At 51.8% G+C, this 15,171-nt stretch overlaps 5 protein-coding genes across 5 annotated transcripts; 3 read left to right on the top strand and 2 right to left on the bottom strand.

Annotated features, from left to right (window-relative positions):
- Positions 1–59: 59 nt before the first annotated feature.
- Positions 60–1,786, top strand: BD324DRAFT_681085 (hypothetical protein; the record flags this gene model as incomplete). Its single annotated transcript, XM_022019107.1, has 4 exons — positions 60–1,050; positions 1,100–1,289; positions 1,342–1,515; positions 1,583–1,786. The coding sequence occupies exons 1-4, from the start codon at positions 206–208 to the stop codon at positions 1,784–1,786; spliced, it is 1,413 nt and encodes a 470-aa protein (XP_021871204.1). The 5' UTR covers positions 60–205.
- Positions 1,787–3,077: 1,291 nt separating this feature from the next.
- On the top strand, positions 3,078–5,984 carry BD324DRAFT_608530 (hypothetical protein; the record flags this gene model as incomplete). The annotated part of the gene is made up of 4 exons (XM_022014115.1): positions 3,078–3,353; positions 3,407–3,607; positions 3,664–4,278; positions 4,332–5,984. 4 exons carry the CDS (start codon positions 3,078–3,080, stop codon positions 5,982–5,984), a joined length of 2,745 nt encoding a protein of 914 aa, XP_021871205.1.
- A 432-nt stretch (positions 5,985–6,416) lies between these two features.
- On the bottom strand, positions 6,417–7,738 carry BD324DRAFT_625046 (transcription factor IIA, alpha/beta subunit-domain-containing protein). Its single transcript, XM_022015759.1, has 6 exons — positions 7,588–7,738; positions 7,425–7,526; positions 7,050–7,367; positions 6,798–6,989; positions 6,652–6,743; positions 6,417–6,595 (listed from the first exon to the last, which is right to left on the bottom strand). Exons 2-6 carry the CDS (start codon positions 7,455–7,457, stop codon positions 6,580–6,582), a joined length of 651 nt encoding a protein of 216 aa, XP_021871206.1. The 5' UTR covers positions 7,458–7,526; positions 7,588–7,738; the 3' UTR covers positions 6,417–6,579.
- Positions 7,739–8,099: 361 nt separating this feature from the next.
- BD324DRAFT_650776 (GNAT acetyltransferase 2-domain-containing protein) lies at positions 8,100–11,780 on the top strand (the record flags this gene model as incomplete). The annotated part of the gene is made up of 11 exons (XM_022018201.1): positions 8,100–8,204; positions 8,261–8,352; positions 8,404–8,698; positions 8,748–9,029; positions 9,078–9,404; positions 9,457–10,224; positions 10,278–10,352; positions 10,408–10,530; positions 10,578–10,860; positions 10,909–11,512; positions 11,564–11,780. The coding sequence occupies 11 exons, from the start codon at positions 8,100–8,102 to the stop codon at positions 11,778–11,780; spliced, it is 3,171 nt and encodes a 1,056-aa protein (XP_021871207.1).
- A 221-nt stretch (positions 11,781–12,001) lies between these two features.
- BD324DRAFT_681089 (phosphoesterase family-domain-containing protein) lies at positions 12,002–15,118 on the bottom strand (the record flags this gene model as incomplete). Its single annotated transcript, XM_022019108.1, has 23 exons — positions 12,002–12,399; positions 12,455–12,524; positions 12,565–12,617; positions 12,678–12,741; positions 12,796–13,032; positions 13,089–13,107; positions 13,159–13,335; positions 13,386–13,486; positions 13,539–13,611; positions 13,647–13,736; positions 13,775–13,786; positions 13,838–13,963; positions 14,004–14,014; positions 14,065–14,126; positions 14,173–14,211; positions 14,259–14,269; positions 14,320–14,355; positions 14,395–14,453; positions 14,501–14,558; positions 14,644–14,839; positions 14,893–14,918; positions 14,967–14,975; positions 15,033–15,118. 23 exons carry the CDS (start codon positions 15,116–15,118, stop codon positions 12,002–12,004), a joined length of 2,013 nt encoding a protein of 670 aa, XP_021871208.1.
- Between the last annotated feature and the right edge of the window lie 53 nt (positions 15,119–15,171).

Here is a 15,171-nt window from a genome sequence, read left to right on the forward strand (position 1 = left end):
CAATCTCGTGATGGTCGCCGCCGGGTCGGGTCAAAAGAATTTTCAAAGCTGAAATGGTGGGCAGGTTTCATTTTGTATAAACTCGAGAGTACTGGTGGTGGGCGCGTCTTTTGAGGCTGAGTGTCGACAACCATTACACTCATTCGACTAGAGTTCAGATCCCTCAACCACTCTTGCAGCTCGTTTTCACTCAGGAGCAGCTATCATGCCCCGCCGTCTTTCTGTGCCCGAGCATGAAACAGCACCACCACCCCGCCGAGGTCGATCCTCGATGCCCGTATCCGATGGAGAAGGATTAGTCTTCGACGTATCTCTTCCCGCTCACTTGACCGCTGCCGACGAGCGTATGGTTCATGAAGCTTCCGAAATTTTGAGTCACTCGCCGGATCTGCAGCCTACAGCTCGAGCACTGAGACATGCGAGAATAAACGAAGCAAAGTCTCAGAGCCCACTATTGAGCTCTTCGCAAAGTCGGTTACCTCGTAGTCGGACTGGATCTATCGCAGCTTCCGAAGCGAGCTCGAGTACTCCAAGTCGAAAGCCTAATAGTCGGCGAACTACTCCCAGAGCTGCCACTCCAGCTGCTGCTGTTGCTGGCTCATCCTCTCTGATTCCACCTTCCAACAAGAGATCAACAAGGATGTCTTCTGGATCTGGATCTGGATCTGGATCTACAGCTCCGGTGCCAGACGAGTTGGCGAATGCATCGAGTGTCACGGTCCTTGGTGGAGATGCTTTGGAGGACGACACAGTCTCGTCAGCTTCGTCATCATCATCATCATCATCATCAGCATCAGCATCATCATCATCTGGCTCCTCAACGTCGACAGATAGCGAGTCCGAATCTGGTGCTGGATCCGAGAGCGACTCGGATGTCACAGATGAGGAAGAGGACAGTGAAGCGGAAGAGGAACGTCTCGAGAAGCTGTTGCAAAGTGCAAGACTATCCGCACAGCAGAATGGCCAGGGCAAGGGGATCGAGGGATCTGCCGGATTCGATGAAGACGTTCTGCAATTGACAGCCGATGATGGACAAGAGACTATTCAAGCGTGAGTGGACTCGCAACCCACCAGTAGTGTGTATTTGACGCTCTCCCAGTCCAATACCAAACCTCAATATTCCTCAATTACCAACGCCGTATCTGACGTTCAAATCGGATGGCACAGCGGAATCCTCCGGTTCACGGAAGCTCGTCAAGCCCTCCCTACAAGCCATCAAGTCAAGAGACACTCTTGAACTCGATGATCGACCGTACGAGAAAGCAATGAGCAAGCGGGAAAAGGCAGCGGTGAGGGTGGGCTTCATGGCAATCCCCTGGTCACGGGCTCATGATCACATAGCAACCCCGGAAGACGACCGTATCTCAGCAATGGGCCACACTACCAGCACCTAAGCGCGACGATCTACCTCAGATGAAACGAGACTATCAGGCACTCGCTTTGGCCAACAGTCTGGACCCCAAGCGGTTCATGAAGGGTGGCACCAAGCTGACCCGAGTGCCGGAAACATTTGCTGTGAGTCCCAGTCGTCAAATGTGGCAAAACAAGAGAGACTCGAATCTGACCATCGTTGTCACTCCAGATTGGTCACTTGGTTGATGCACCACGTCACCTTCAAGACACCACTATACAGCGAGAAACGAGATATACGCCTGGATCCGTAGTGCAGGGACTGGTCCGCGATGAGGGAACTGGGTCTTATGCCAAGAGGAAATACAGTGATTTACAAAAGACTAGAATGGACAACGGTCGAGGCAAGGGATGGAAGAAGAGGTCCAAGTGGTGATCTGAGTATGTGTCGTACTTGACCGGATGCACCGTGTCGTGCACGGTATGTAGGTAGCCCTGCACTCAGACGCTCGAGAGAGTGCCACATGTGTCTAAACGCCGCAACCATTGAAAATAATCCCGTCCGCAGTTGTAAAATTTCCCCCCCCCCCCCCCCTTTCCCCCCCTGGGTCGCTGGAAGGTTGAGGAAGAAAGTCTGAGGGGTGTTGGTTAAACAAAGGGGAAAACCCACTTTTTGCCGCCCAGCCCACCAAAGCACCACACCCACCCAACCCAACCCACCCAACCCCCCATACCTATGAGGCAGGGTACATCGTCTGGCCCAGATCACCCCCCTATCTAGAGATCATGGTGGTCACCGCCTCCTCTAGAAGGGCAGGTAGGGTCAATAACAAGACAAAATTATTGGTCGTCAGAGGGAGTGAAAAGGTCGATCTAGGCGCAGCAGAGACAATCGTATGGGACGATCCTTCATCATCCTCTGGTGAACCCACTAAAAGTCAACATGTCGGCGCAAAAGGTGTAGAAAGTGGTGAATTCTTGGTGAGTCGACTCTCCTCTATCCATGCATACCACGCATGGGGGGTCATGCCATACCATCTCTGCTCGCTATCGCCTCTCAAAGATGCTTGGGTCAGCATCCATTTATTGCCCCGGGGAGGGGGTGTGGGAGTTTCTTTACGACGCGAGTCGAAAACAAAGGGACGGCTTGCCCGTGCCGGAACAGGCAAATGGGGAATCAGACCATCGCGTCTCAACTTCCAATCTCTATACATGCTTTGCCTACTCTGCGTGCTCTACCTATCCAATACCCCCCTCCGATACCCCTCCCACTGCTTCCAACCCGCTACGTGCCCGTCTCGACCCATTCTGTGGGCCGTCAACCTCGAGCGTTCATTCCAACCCCCATGACCCGTATTTCGTTTTCACCCGATTGGGAAATTTCTGGATATCTCTCTTGAATGTGGCATTGACTCGCTCGTCTTTAGGAACACCATCTCCAAGCGGCTCTCTCGTCTGCCTCACTGCTTCACTCCAGACCTGTCAATCCGTCTTCACCTTCCGCTGCTGGCAGCTCTCGTCCTTCTGCTGCTAGACCTGTCGAGTCATCTAGCTCCCATGCTACTCTCAACTATCATATCCCAACACCCGACGCGACTGGTCTCGTGGCAAGTGCCAACTATGCCAAACTGTACCAAACAAACGTCTACCATGAACCTCACAACTATATCCGTTTCAGCGATACAGTGGAGGAGTCCTGTGGTGGACAAGGAGGTCTGGGATACTGCATGGATGACGAGGATGGAGAGTGGTTGAAGGCTTTCAACTCCAAGGCGGAGAGCAGTGGCACAAGTAACACTACACCGCCCAGTCCTCTCAAGGAAGCAAAGAGCGAGAATGCCATGGGGCCACCGACATCATCAGCTCGTCCGAGGAGAGAAAAGGGCAAGGAAAAGGATACAAGTCAGCCCTCTGCCCCTCTGTTCATCTCGGAAGACTCTTTCGAATTCGTCATGGGCGTATTGGAGAAGAATGTGGACGATAACATTCCGACCTTGGACGTTGTGAGTGAAACAGTCCGGTATGATGATGCTCTCGATTGACTCATCTTTTGCAGAATCTCAACCTCATGCCGACATTTGCAGACGTAGAACACCTATTCTCCACGCCCCTCCAACCATCATTCTTTCCCGATTTCGAATCACCAAAGGACATTCCACCACTCAAAGAACTCACCCGACAAGCTCGGAGCATATACCCACACTGGAAAGAACGGCGCTTGCAACGCAAAGGCAAGACCATTCTGCCCAGGGTCAATGTGAGTGTGCCCAGGTCTCTCGCACGGCTCGTACTCATCTCCCTTCCCATCTCCAGTTTGATGACAGTAACGACGGCGATCCCTATGTATGTTTTAGACGACGTGATATTCGACAAACCCGGAAGGCTCGGCGGACAGACAATTTTTCAGTCGAGCAAATGCAAAAGCTTCAACTCGAATTACGCTCAGCTCACCAGCTCGTTCAGATGGTGCAGAGACGTGAAGCGGAGAAGAAGATTTCCTACAAGGTGGACAAGGAAGTCTGGGAAGCGAAATGGAAACTATTCGAGACCAAACGACGCTGGCCAAGTCTGGGACTCACTCGAGAGGAGGAGGAAGTCATCACTGGCCGACAATCTCGAGAATCTACAGTTGGCGGAGGCACCGTCAATGCTGCCATGCTTGGAGGAAGAGAGGCTTTGCAGGCTCAGCGCGAAAACGTCCCTGCGGCTCGGAGGAAGACGTTCGAAAAGGATCGAGAGGAAAGGGACAAGCGCGACCGAGGGACGGCCGATGCGCAAAGATTGGCTGAGAAGACAATGGCATTCACTGGCGGTAAATCGTACGCGCCAGATGCTCTGAAGGAACGTGCGGCGGCCTTGAATCAAAAGCTCTCGGAAGAGCTAGCCAAGCGGAAACTGGCCGATGCGGATTGGGACGATCTGACAGATGTGGGTGAAGTCTTGATCCAACATTACAGATTGACAGCTGACTCGCACGTCAGTCATCTTACCAGCCACTACCACCTGGACATGGCGCCCACGCCTTCCGACCCGTCACCGCTCTGGATCCGCAGCTCGCAGCCGCCTTCGCTCGTAACACCTATGACGATGAGGAGTCCTTTTCTCAACCAATGTCACTTCGATTGCGTCGTGGTAGAGGAGGCATTTTACGTTTGGACAGGTTCGGACCATTATCTCGTGCTCGTCAGAGGCTCTCGGGCGACAAGTCTCCATCTAATCTCTCTGCGTGGTTGTTCCCGGAGAGCCCGCATTTGCGGATACCGTCAAGACGGCGCCCACGGTCCATCGACGATGTGGTCACGGACGATGAAGAGGAAAGCGATACTTTGGACCTCGCTTCTTTGAGTATGAGAAGGCTCGACGAAATGAGCCGATACCATGTGGACAGTGGTGGAGCTGTGGGGGTGGGTCTGGGAATGGCTGGAGATGATGAGAGGATAGTGATCGATGATCTGGATCCAAAATACATTCGGAATCGAATCTCCTTGCTTCGAGAAGGAGATGTGGATCGACTGCGACCCGACATGAAACAGCTCGCTTCTGCTCTCCAGAATCTCGAAGTCCCGGAGGAGATGCCCGTATCGCCAGTCTTCGTTCGACCTCAGATCCAGCCGCCCAATCCGCAGATGATGGCACAGCTGCAGCAACAGCAATTGTATCAACAACAGCAGATAGAACAGTTCCAGCGCTATCAGCTCATGGCTCAACAGCAAGCCATGCAGGCAGCTCAACAGCAACAAGCCGTTCTCGCTCAAGCACAGGCTCAAGCTCAGGCTCAGGCCCAGGTACAAGCTCAGCAGAACGCCCTCGCTCAACAAAGAGTGGCGTCTTCCGATGCTGGCGGTGCAAGCTCTCCCTCTGTCAATGGTACTGGTGTCACTGCTGCCAATGGGCAGGTCAATGGAAAACCACCTATAAATAGACAGCCCTCATCTCAAAATGGAGTCAACGGGGCTGCTGCTGCCAATCAAGTCCGCCGAGCGTCCGCATCTCCTACCAACAGTCTCCACAAGCCTTTCAATGGACAGTCTCCGCAGATGGTCAACGGTCTGGCTGTACCCGGTGGCGGTCCGAAGGGGCAGTTTGTCCCGCCTCAAGGAGCCAACGGTCATCATCTCGATCCTCAGATGCAACAAAGAATTCTCGCTGCTCGAGCCATCGCCGCTCAACAACAGGCTCAAAACGCTGCTCAGCAGCAGGCAAACGGCACGCACAATGAGGATAGCGCGAACGGACACGATGGTACCAATGGTGTCGGCGTTACTGCTGGGCCACCAATACAGATCACCGCCGAGCACATTGAGATAGCACGAGCGGCTCAGCAGGCTGGCTTCGGGAACAATATTGCGGCATTTATCGAAGCTCGAAACAAGGCTCGATTCTTGACTATGGCGAAACAGCAGGTGGCAGCTGCACAAGCTCAAGCCCAAGCTGCCCAGGCGAATGGGGCAAACGGCACCGTTGCGAATGGGAATGGCAATCAGCATCTTCCAATGCAAGGACAAGGGACGCCTCAAGCACAAGCATTCAGCAGTCCTTCGCCGGCTCAAATGCAATTGAAATTACCTGCTCATGCCGCAGCGAGACTTGGAGCAGCTCAACAAAGTACAGGCGGTCAAGGTCAACGAGCGTGATGTAGTGTGGGGACTTCCGGCATCATTTCGGATCGAAGGTCGGTGTTTTTCGACCTCGACAATCACAAAAACATACAGTTGTACAGATAGTGTTCTTCAAAAGCTCGAATCAAACAATGTCAAATAGATGGAAAGAAACTGGGTCGAAAAAAACTTGTCTTGGGACCTTGATATATTTGTAGGATACCCCCCGGACTCTTTCATTCCCCTCTCAGATATACCTTGCAAACGGAGAGCAGAGAGTCTTCACAACTCAAGGTCAAGCAGTACGAAGTAGAGAGCCAAGGGCGAGCAGTACGCATGAAGGGATGGGGGAGGCGATTGGCGCAACACAATAGTGAAAAGGAATCACATCACATGCAGCATCATACAAGTCTCCATCGACGCCGATTCAATGACTCACTGACCGCTTTGCTGAACTGAATGCTAGGGACGATGATAACGTGATGCATGTTCTGTTGAAGTCTCGTAGATGATTCGTGGTGTAAAAATTTGGTTATCTCGAGAAGAGTCTCAGATTCTTTTGAAGAAAGGTTTAGTCTAGATGATACACAAAGTAACTCGATACAACATTTGTCCCGGGCTTGCCTCCGGCCTACCACTCGAATTCCCTGTTGCGCATAAATGGTAAACTGTTGCCTTTCCCTTCGATAAGCGAAACACTCACCCGCTGCACTTGGCAAAGAGATAGTCTCGCCCATTAATGTGAATCATGCCGTCCTTGAAGGTGGTCTTCCACTTGTTCTTGACTCGCTGAACCTGCAAGCGATGTATCAGTCATAGTAATCACTGAACCTGAGAGTCGAGCCTCACCTTGTCATAGACGCAGAAAACAATATCCACCTCGGCTCCATCTTCTCCGTCCTCATCGCCGTCCTTCAGCTCGTCATCACTGTCATCTAGATCCGAGTCAATGACCTCATCGCCAGGTAGTAGACCAGCAGCATTTGGTTCCGGCTTGACATTCGGCTTGATGTCGCTCTCCCCGTCGTCGTTGTCGTCGGGCTGAGTGATGGTCGGTTAGTCCGAAATCAACCTGATTGTACAGGATGAGAAAAGACTCACCTTGCCTCCTCGGATACGCAAGACATCATCCGATTCCGATTTGACCCTGACATCGTTACCTGGAATAGGAGGGCGACCTTTTCCATTCATCATGGACGACGGGCCAGCCATATTCTGGCCAGGAAGCGCTAGGCCGTACGCTTGATTGGCTGGTTGATACGAGTAGGCCTGGTTGGGATTTCCAGTGGATGAAGAAGCTGCGGTAGCCCCAGAGGGACGAGAGACTTCTGAATCGCCATCTGCATCTGGAGATCCCGAAACTCCTGGAGCTCTCGCAAAGTCTGCCACTCGCGTTTCCAACAGCTTTGCTTCCCATTTCTGAGCAAGCTCAGATGTTCAGATTGATTCTGCGATACCAGCGTTGGCCTGGCTTACCGCTTGTAAGTTGATCAAGACATCCTCTTCCATCCCGTACTCGTCAAAGTCGACCTTGATATTCTCAATGACATCGTCAATGATCTGACGATACACCTGAGGCTACCGATGTTCGTCAGCAAAAAGACGTCGTTCTGGACACAAGCCAATTCTGAATATTCACCACGAGTCTGTTGGACCTGGTGGGAACACAGCGTCAGCGACTGCCAAGAACATGAAGGATACAGAAGCAAGCGGTAGGCTGAAGACAAGCAAAGCAGGTCTGCAAAAAGCAAAGACTCCTTGATACATACATCTCGTGAAATGGCCGCGGGACCTTGAATTGCCAATTACCGCGTCAGACCGCGAAGCCAAGGTCTTGTTGACTTTTGACGCTGGCTGCCTCGAGCCGTCGGACTCGATCCAACGCTCAGACTAACCCAATCTGACCCCTCTTTCGGCTTGACACTGCTATCCAAGTGAGGAAGAGACGGTGTAGAGAGGTTGAGGTGGGGTTGTGAAATCGAGAAGGAAAAAGTGCTCGAGGTATTTATACCCTGAGTGGCGAGTGAATTGTTATCTCAATGGGAATATTCAATGAATTAATCCCAAAAAGTTGGCAGATCTTGTCTCAGTTGAGCCATATCATATCATACCACCACTGTTACGACCAGAGCTAGAATTGAGTCGGACAAGATGAGGAAGCAGCTAGACCCCAGGATACCAGCACTCATCAACAATGGAGTCAAGTCTAATCACAGGAGCCTGTTCGTTATGGTCGGAGACAAGGGTAGAGATCAGGTTAGCTGGTGACCTGATGCTACATCACCCATTGATATTGACATACGTGTGAACAGGTCGTCAACTTGCACTTCCTGCTCTCTCAAGCCAGAGTTTCATCTAGACCAAACGTTCTGTGGTGCTACAAGAAAGAGTTAGGGTTCACTACGTGCGTCGCTCGCCAGTCAGCCCCTTGACCGCTTGCTGACGGACCGTTTAGGCATCGCAAGAAGCGTGAAGCAAAGATCAAGCGGGATATCAAACGTGGAATCCGAGAGGCCAACGAGCAGGATCCTTTCGAGCTATTCATCGCCGTCACAGATATCAGATACACCTACTACAAGGACTCTGCAAAGGTGTTGGGTCAAACTTTCGGCATGCTGGTCTTGCAAGATTACGAAGCCCTAACGCCGAATCTGTTGGCGAGAACCATAGAAACGGTGGAGGGAGGTGGTATCGTTGTCTTGCTGCTCAAGACAATGACAAGTCTGAGGCAATTGTACACCATGGCTATGGTAGGTGATTCGTCAATGGTGTCGAGGTCTAAGCTGAGCCATTGACCAGGACGTACACGCCAGATACCGGACAGACGCGCACCAGTTCGTCAAGCCGCGATTCAATGAACGTTTCATCCTATCCCTAGGATCCTGCTCCGACAGCTTATTCCTTGACGACGAGCTGAATGTCCTCCCATTGTCAAAGGGCAAGAATATCGTTCCTGGTCAAATCGTGGACGAGGACAGGGGAAGGGCAAAGCGGGCCGAGGAGCTCAAAGATATGAAGGAGAATCTGGGTGAAGTGGATGTGGTTGGTGCATTGGCCAGATTGTCAAAGACTGTGGACCAGGTAAGTCTCCTACTAATATTCTTGGTCTCTTTTGCTGAGATTGTCCAGGCAAAAGCACTACTCACCTTTGTCGAGGCGATCACCGAAAAGACTCTATCATCGACTGTCGCTCTGACGGCCGCAAGAGGTCGAGGAAAGTCTGCCGCTCTCGGTCTAGCCATCGGAGCCGCTGTCGCTCATGATTACTCTAACATCTTTGTCACCTCTCCGGATCCTGAGAATCTGAAAACGCTTTTCGACTTTGTATTTAAAGCTCTTGACGCATTGGGATATGAGGAGCACACAGACTACGATGTTGTTCAGAGTAGTAATCCAGATTTCAGGAAAGCCATCGTTCGTGTGAACATCTTCCGTGGACATCGACAAACTATTCAAGTAAGCTCTCTTCGGGCGTTTTCCGCGCATCCTCACTCACACTGGCCTGCAGTACATTTCACCCGAGGACTCGCAGGTCTTAGGTCAAGCAGAATTGGTGATCATCGATGAGGCCGCTGCCATTCCCCTGCCACTCGTCCGCAAATTGATCGGGCCTTACCTTGTCTTCATGGCTTCTACAATCAACGGATACGAAGGGACAGGACGATCTCTTTCACTAAAACTCATCAAGCAGCTCAGAGAGCAGACCCGTTCGACCGTGGAGAAGCCTGCCGGCGACGCTCCGTTATCGACGCCCGGTGCTGGCTCCTCCAAAGCCGCTGGGGCTGGCAAATCAGGCTCTGGTCTGGTCAGGTCGTTACGGGAAATCAAGCTTGAGGAACCCATCAGATACAACCCCGGAGACCAAGTCGAAAAGTGGTTGAACCAGCTGCTTTGCCTAGACGCCACCATTACCTCGCAAGCGAACCAGGGGTGCCCGCATCCATCTAAATGCGAGCTGTACTATGTCAACAGGGATTCGCTGTTCTCGTACCACCCCGCTTCTGAAGTGTTCCTCCAGCGATTGATGGCGTTATACGTCGCCAGTCACTACAAGAACTCCCCCAACGACCTGCAGATGCTATCTGATGCACCTGCCCACCACCTTTTCGTCCTCTTGCCCCCCTTGAAAGACGACGACAATTCATTGCCCGATCCCCTTGTCGTTCTACAAGTCGCCTTAGAGGGCAACATATCGAAAGAAGCCATCCTCAAGGAAATGAGCCATGCTGGCAAGGGAAGCTCGGGAGATATGATACCGTGGATTATCTCACAGCAGGTGAGGGCTGGATCATCCAACATACTGGCAAGTGCTGACGCACGAACCCGCAGTTCCAGGACAGTGATTTCGGTCTCCTATCCGGCGCGAGAGTAGTCCGAATAGCTACTCACCCAGACTACGCCAGAGTGAGCAGACAAGCGCTTAGGATCAAGCAAGGCGCTGACAATAACGGTTGATCAGATGGGGTACGGATCTCGTGCCATAGAAGCCTTGACATCTTTCTACAACGGGGACTTATTCGACATCGCCTCGGAAGAGCGTGAGGGCCAAATCAGTGAATCGGACATTTTCCGAGCTCCCTCAGTAGGTCTCGATCAACTGTATTGCGTGTGTCACTCACTCAAAAACAGGGTTCACAGCTGCACGATGAGAAAATCGGAGTACGAGCAGTGGACAGTATGCCACCATTGCTCCAACGCCTGGCAGAGCGAAAGCCGGAACAACTAGACTATCTCGGCGTCTCATTCGGCCTGACAAGGGAGCTGCTACGATTCTGGAAACGGTCTGGTTTCACACCTCTATACGCTAGTCAAAAGCCAAATACTCTGACTGGCGAATACTCATTTGTAGTGCTGAAGACGCTGGAGTCGAGTGTAGCACAGGATTCCACTTGGCTGTCTTCGTTCTCTTCTGGTGAGCAACACCTTGCCGTCCCCCGCTTCACTTCTGATGATATTTCAGACTTCCGACAACGCTTCATGAAGCTGCTCTCGTATGAAGCTTTTAAACAATTCGAAGCGTCTACGGCGATGTCAATATTGGAGCCACAGGCCAACCTCAAATCCATCACGTCAGACGATCAGTCACTCATCTCTTCCTCCGAGCTCAACACACTCATCTCCCCCTTCGACATGAAACGCCTCGAATCCTACGCCGAAAGCATGGTCGATTACCACGTCGTCTTGGACCTCATCCCAGGCCTGGCCGAATTGTTTTTCTCCCACCGCCTAGGACCGGATTGTGCCCTTTCTCCGGCTCAACGTGCCATCCTCCTAGCTCTGGGTCTGCAGCGCAAGAATGTCGAGGCTCTAGATCGTGAACTTGGATTGACCTCGAGTCAGACCCTAGCGTTGTTTGGCAAAATCCTGAGACGAATCACGAACCAGTTGAACATCATTCGCAAAGCTGGAGCGGGAGCAGATATTCCCGTGGACGATGCTGCTTTCTCCCGGCCAATCAGAAAAGCCCTAGACCAGACCATCGAGGAAGAACTAGCTGTGGAGCCTCCGGCAGTCAAGCAGACCGATGAGCAACGTGAGGCTTTGGAGGCTATGGATCTGTCTCAGTGCGTCTTGAACCTCTTTGATGACGCGTGCTGATATTTTGTCCTGTACAGATACAACATCGACGACGATGTTGATTTTACGGACGCTCAGGCTCGAATCCGATCTCTGGCCAGAGCGGACCCGTCAGAGCGATCGAAGATCTCCACGACTCTGAGCGTCAAGGTGGCCGACGGGTCTTCTTCCAAACGAGCTGCAGACGACTCTATCAAAGCGAACGGGGATCGGTCACGGCAGAAGAAGCACAAGAAGGCCAAGGGAGGTCATTGAGTCACAGATTTTGAGACAGTGCATGGCTTGTTGTGTGCAATGCTTCTTTGCAAGCGTGACTCGAGGTCTGATGCTGCTGCTCACGGGTGATCTCACGCGGATGTACTTACCGCTGTAAGCACTGACCATCTCTGATCGTGATTGGTACCTTGATCTCAAACATGGAGAGAAGAAAAAAGCGTGCATTATATTGAAAAAGAAGCGCGGAAATCTATAGTCATTTAGAATGTGACTGAATAGAGCTTGATCCATTCGGGACTTGCGCCGAGGGTAACATTACCACACCCAAAGTTCAAATACTGTCCAGACGACATCTCTTGGAAGGTATAGCCCTTGACGCCACCTCCGTTGGTCACATTGAAGTACGCAGCATCGGCGTTCGAGTCGGACAAGCTGAGATCGGCTTGGAACCATTTGGAGTCACCAGCAGACGTTATCGTAAATATGGGAACGTCAGCCAGGGATGCATTCCTCGCGTGGACGATGAATCGCTGAGAAGCGTCGCTTTCCTTCTGGACTTGAGGGGATGAGGTTCCAAGTGTGCAGGTTGCATTGGAGAGGACGGACAATGCGTAACCGGAGGATTCGAGGACCAAGTGACGTCCTTCAGTGAGTTTTCCTGTTTGACGGATTAGGAAGGGGAAAACAAGCCATTCGACGGTCTCTACACTGACCTCGGATCTCCCTATGTCCAGCTTCGACCCACAAGGCATCCTGCTCAGTCTGGTTGCCATATGGAACAGGCTATAACGAGTCAGTCGTAGTCAGATGAGGAGGATCTCACAGGCCAAGCGAGCTCATCGTATTTTGCGTGGCAATAGGCAGCAGCGTCAAGTACTGCATTGACAATCGATACTCGTCAGATTTCTCCGTGTCTTGACCTGTGCAGGGACTTACAGCCGGAAAGTGGGTCTCGTTGAGGAGAAGGTGCGTCAGGCAATTCAACCGCAGTGTAGTTTGGCTGCAGAGAACCAGTCAGTGCTAGGCTCTGAAGGAGTGACTGAACGCCACTTACATGATCCCAGTCGAAGATGTCAAGCAAATCCGACATGTGCTCTCGTCTCCAATCGGAGATGGCTTCGATGTGAAAGCCTTTGCCCCGTGCTGCTGCCCACTTTTCCATGAAGAGCAATTGACTGATGTGGTCGGCAGGTTCAGTGAAGACACCTCCACCTCTGGTCCAAGGCGAAATGACGAAGAAAGGGACTCGGAAACCCGGACCTCCGAATTCTGGAACTCCAGTGAATGGGTCCTATGTACAAACACGATCAGCAGGAGGAAAATGGCCACCTGTAGGTACAAGCTTACATTGAGCCATTCACCAGGTCTAAAGGATGGCGAATCAGTCATGGATGAGTAACCGACACTAGTTACTCACGTTCCTTCGGGGGAGTGGAAAGGCACAACATGGTCTCCGAAACCTCCAGTCTCATCGTAACTGATGATCAAGATGGTTTTGTTGTACTTGGGGGAATTTTGGACAGCATCTATAACCGCCTTCTGCAGCCAACCTCCTTGTCGAGGGAGGTTAGGAGGGTGCTCGCAAAGGTCACCGCTGCCCCCTTCTCATCAGCTTGGAATGGCCAACAGGAAGGAGATACTGACGGAGCAATCAAATAACTGATCTCGGGAAGGTTCCCAGCTTGAGCATCCCTCAAGAAGGCTTCGACACCGCCAGTATCCGCACCGTGACCTTGTTCGTTCAGCTGGAAATCGATTCAGCTCGATATCCAGCGCACTAAGTCTCGGGAGACCTACCGCTGCGACGATGATGGGCTCGGTCTCGTTTCCAGGATAGATCAAGTCTTGGAACTGGACAAAATACTCCATGCTACTATGTCAGCAGGGTCTCCTCAAGCGTCCTACATTTCGTGCCCATAGTTGTCAGACGAGTGGTATTGGTTCCAAGTAATGTTGACACCATCTTCGTAAAAGTATTCCGGAACGGTCTTCCAGCTGGTAGGATCAGCCAATGCTACGGTTCCAAGGCGTACTCATAGGGATAGCTGAAGATCATATGTCAGGTGAGGCTTGTGGCTGTGGCCCTATAGTCTCACCATGAGTAATTCAAGGCACTGGCAGGTCCGATCGAACCATTGAATTGACCGACAGGAGTCGTACCTTGTCCCCAAGGAGGTTGAGGGCCACCTCTGAAGAGCTGAACGCATCCAGGGGACGAGTTGCTAGAAGCCATCAGGGACGATCCCGCGATGTCAGACCCACTCGTCAATGCACTACTTGATATCAGCTCAATACAGGCAAAGCGGAACATTGTGGCACTTACGGGACCCGCGGTACTGTTGATCTTGCTTCCAGGCAGGTTGATAGTTCCAGTCTGCCACATGACTTGAATTCGTCAGCCTTCATGTACAAACTGTGGTGATAGACGTACATCGGTTGGGTTCACTGGAGCTGACGATGGCTTCCTGGTCTACAGTGCTTGTTAGTGGCGTGGTCCGGTGACCTGCTAAGACTAACACATATCTCCACTGATCAACGTTAGCATTCTCTATCATGGGACAAGAGAGTTGTGGCTTACATAGTCCACGCATCGGCAATGGCAAAGTGTACCGGACTAGGGCCGGTCAACTCGACTCCCTTCTATGTGACTTACATGTCCTCACGTCGGTAGTGAGACCAGGAGAAAGCAGTATTCGCGATGGCCCAGAGATCCTTGGTGGCGTTAGTGGCACTTTCCCTCGATTTTTAAGTCGGCGTACGTACGTTCTGTCCGCCGTTAAGAGCTCGGTGGTTGGCACCCCATCCGTTTGTTCCAGCCTGCAATACAGGTCAGAGTACTGTGCATTATGTCACCAAGACGTACGTCGACTAGCGAAATAGGTCAGCACATGAAGAATGGTACTGGAGCAGGATGGACCCACCACATTGAGTGGACTCGAGGTAGTCACCACCGAGATAGTTCAGATACCAGGGCAGCAAATGGTCGGTCTCATTGGTCAAGGTCCCGTTGACTTTTTGGTAGAAGGCGCTTTTGCCGTCTTGGCCGATGAGGACATTAGGATCTGAATAGCCTCGTACTCCCTTGAGCGTTCCAAAGTCTGTACGCGCAAGGTCAGAAATTTGGCCCAAACGACACCGCTACGCTACTCACAGTGATCGAAAGCTCTGTTCTCTTGCCTGAATCTGCTTCAGCATGCACCTTTCACTCCCACAGTGGTGACTCACATGAAGTAGCTGAGATGCACATACATGTTAGCTCAATATCGCCAAGTTTAAGTCGAGGAGCCTCACATAACGTGTTCGACCTCAGCGAGAGAGTCTGCCACCACAGAAGTGGACAAAAGCGATAGCACTCCACTGGCAACTAGCAGAGCCATTTCGGGTTATGAGACGACAGTAGAATGGACAATGGAGATCTGCAATACTGTTC

The sequence above is a fragment of the Kockovaella imperatae genome, assembly GCF_002102565.1.
Source record: "Kockovaella imperatae strain NRRL Y-17943 chromosome Unknown BD324scaffold_6, whole genome shotgun sequence".
Lineage (NCBI taxonomy): Eukaryota > Fungi > Basidiomycota > Tremellomycetes > Tremellales > Cuniculitremaceae > Kockovaella > Kockovaella imperatae.

Coding starts and splice junctions, on each gene's coding strand:
- BD324DRAFT_625046 (XM_022015759.1), bottom strand. CDS start 7,457: ATGGAAGAGGATGTCTTGATCAACTTACAAGCG. Junction 6,990..7,049: donor TGCGTATCCGAGGAGGCAAG/GTGAGTCTTTTC, acceptor ACCATCACTCAG/CCCGACGACAACGACGACGG. Junction 6,744..6,797: donor TTTTCTGCGTCTATGACAAG/GTGAGGCTCGAC, acceptor CATCGCTTGCAG/GTTCAGCGAGTCAAGAACAA.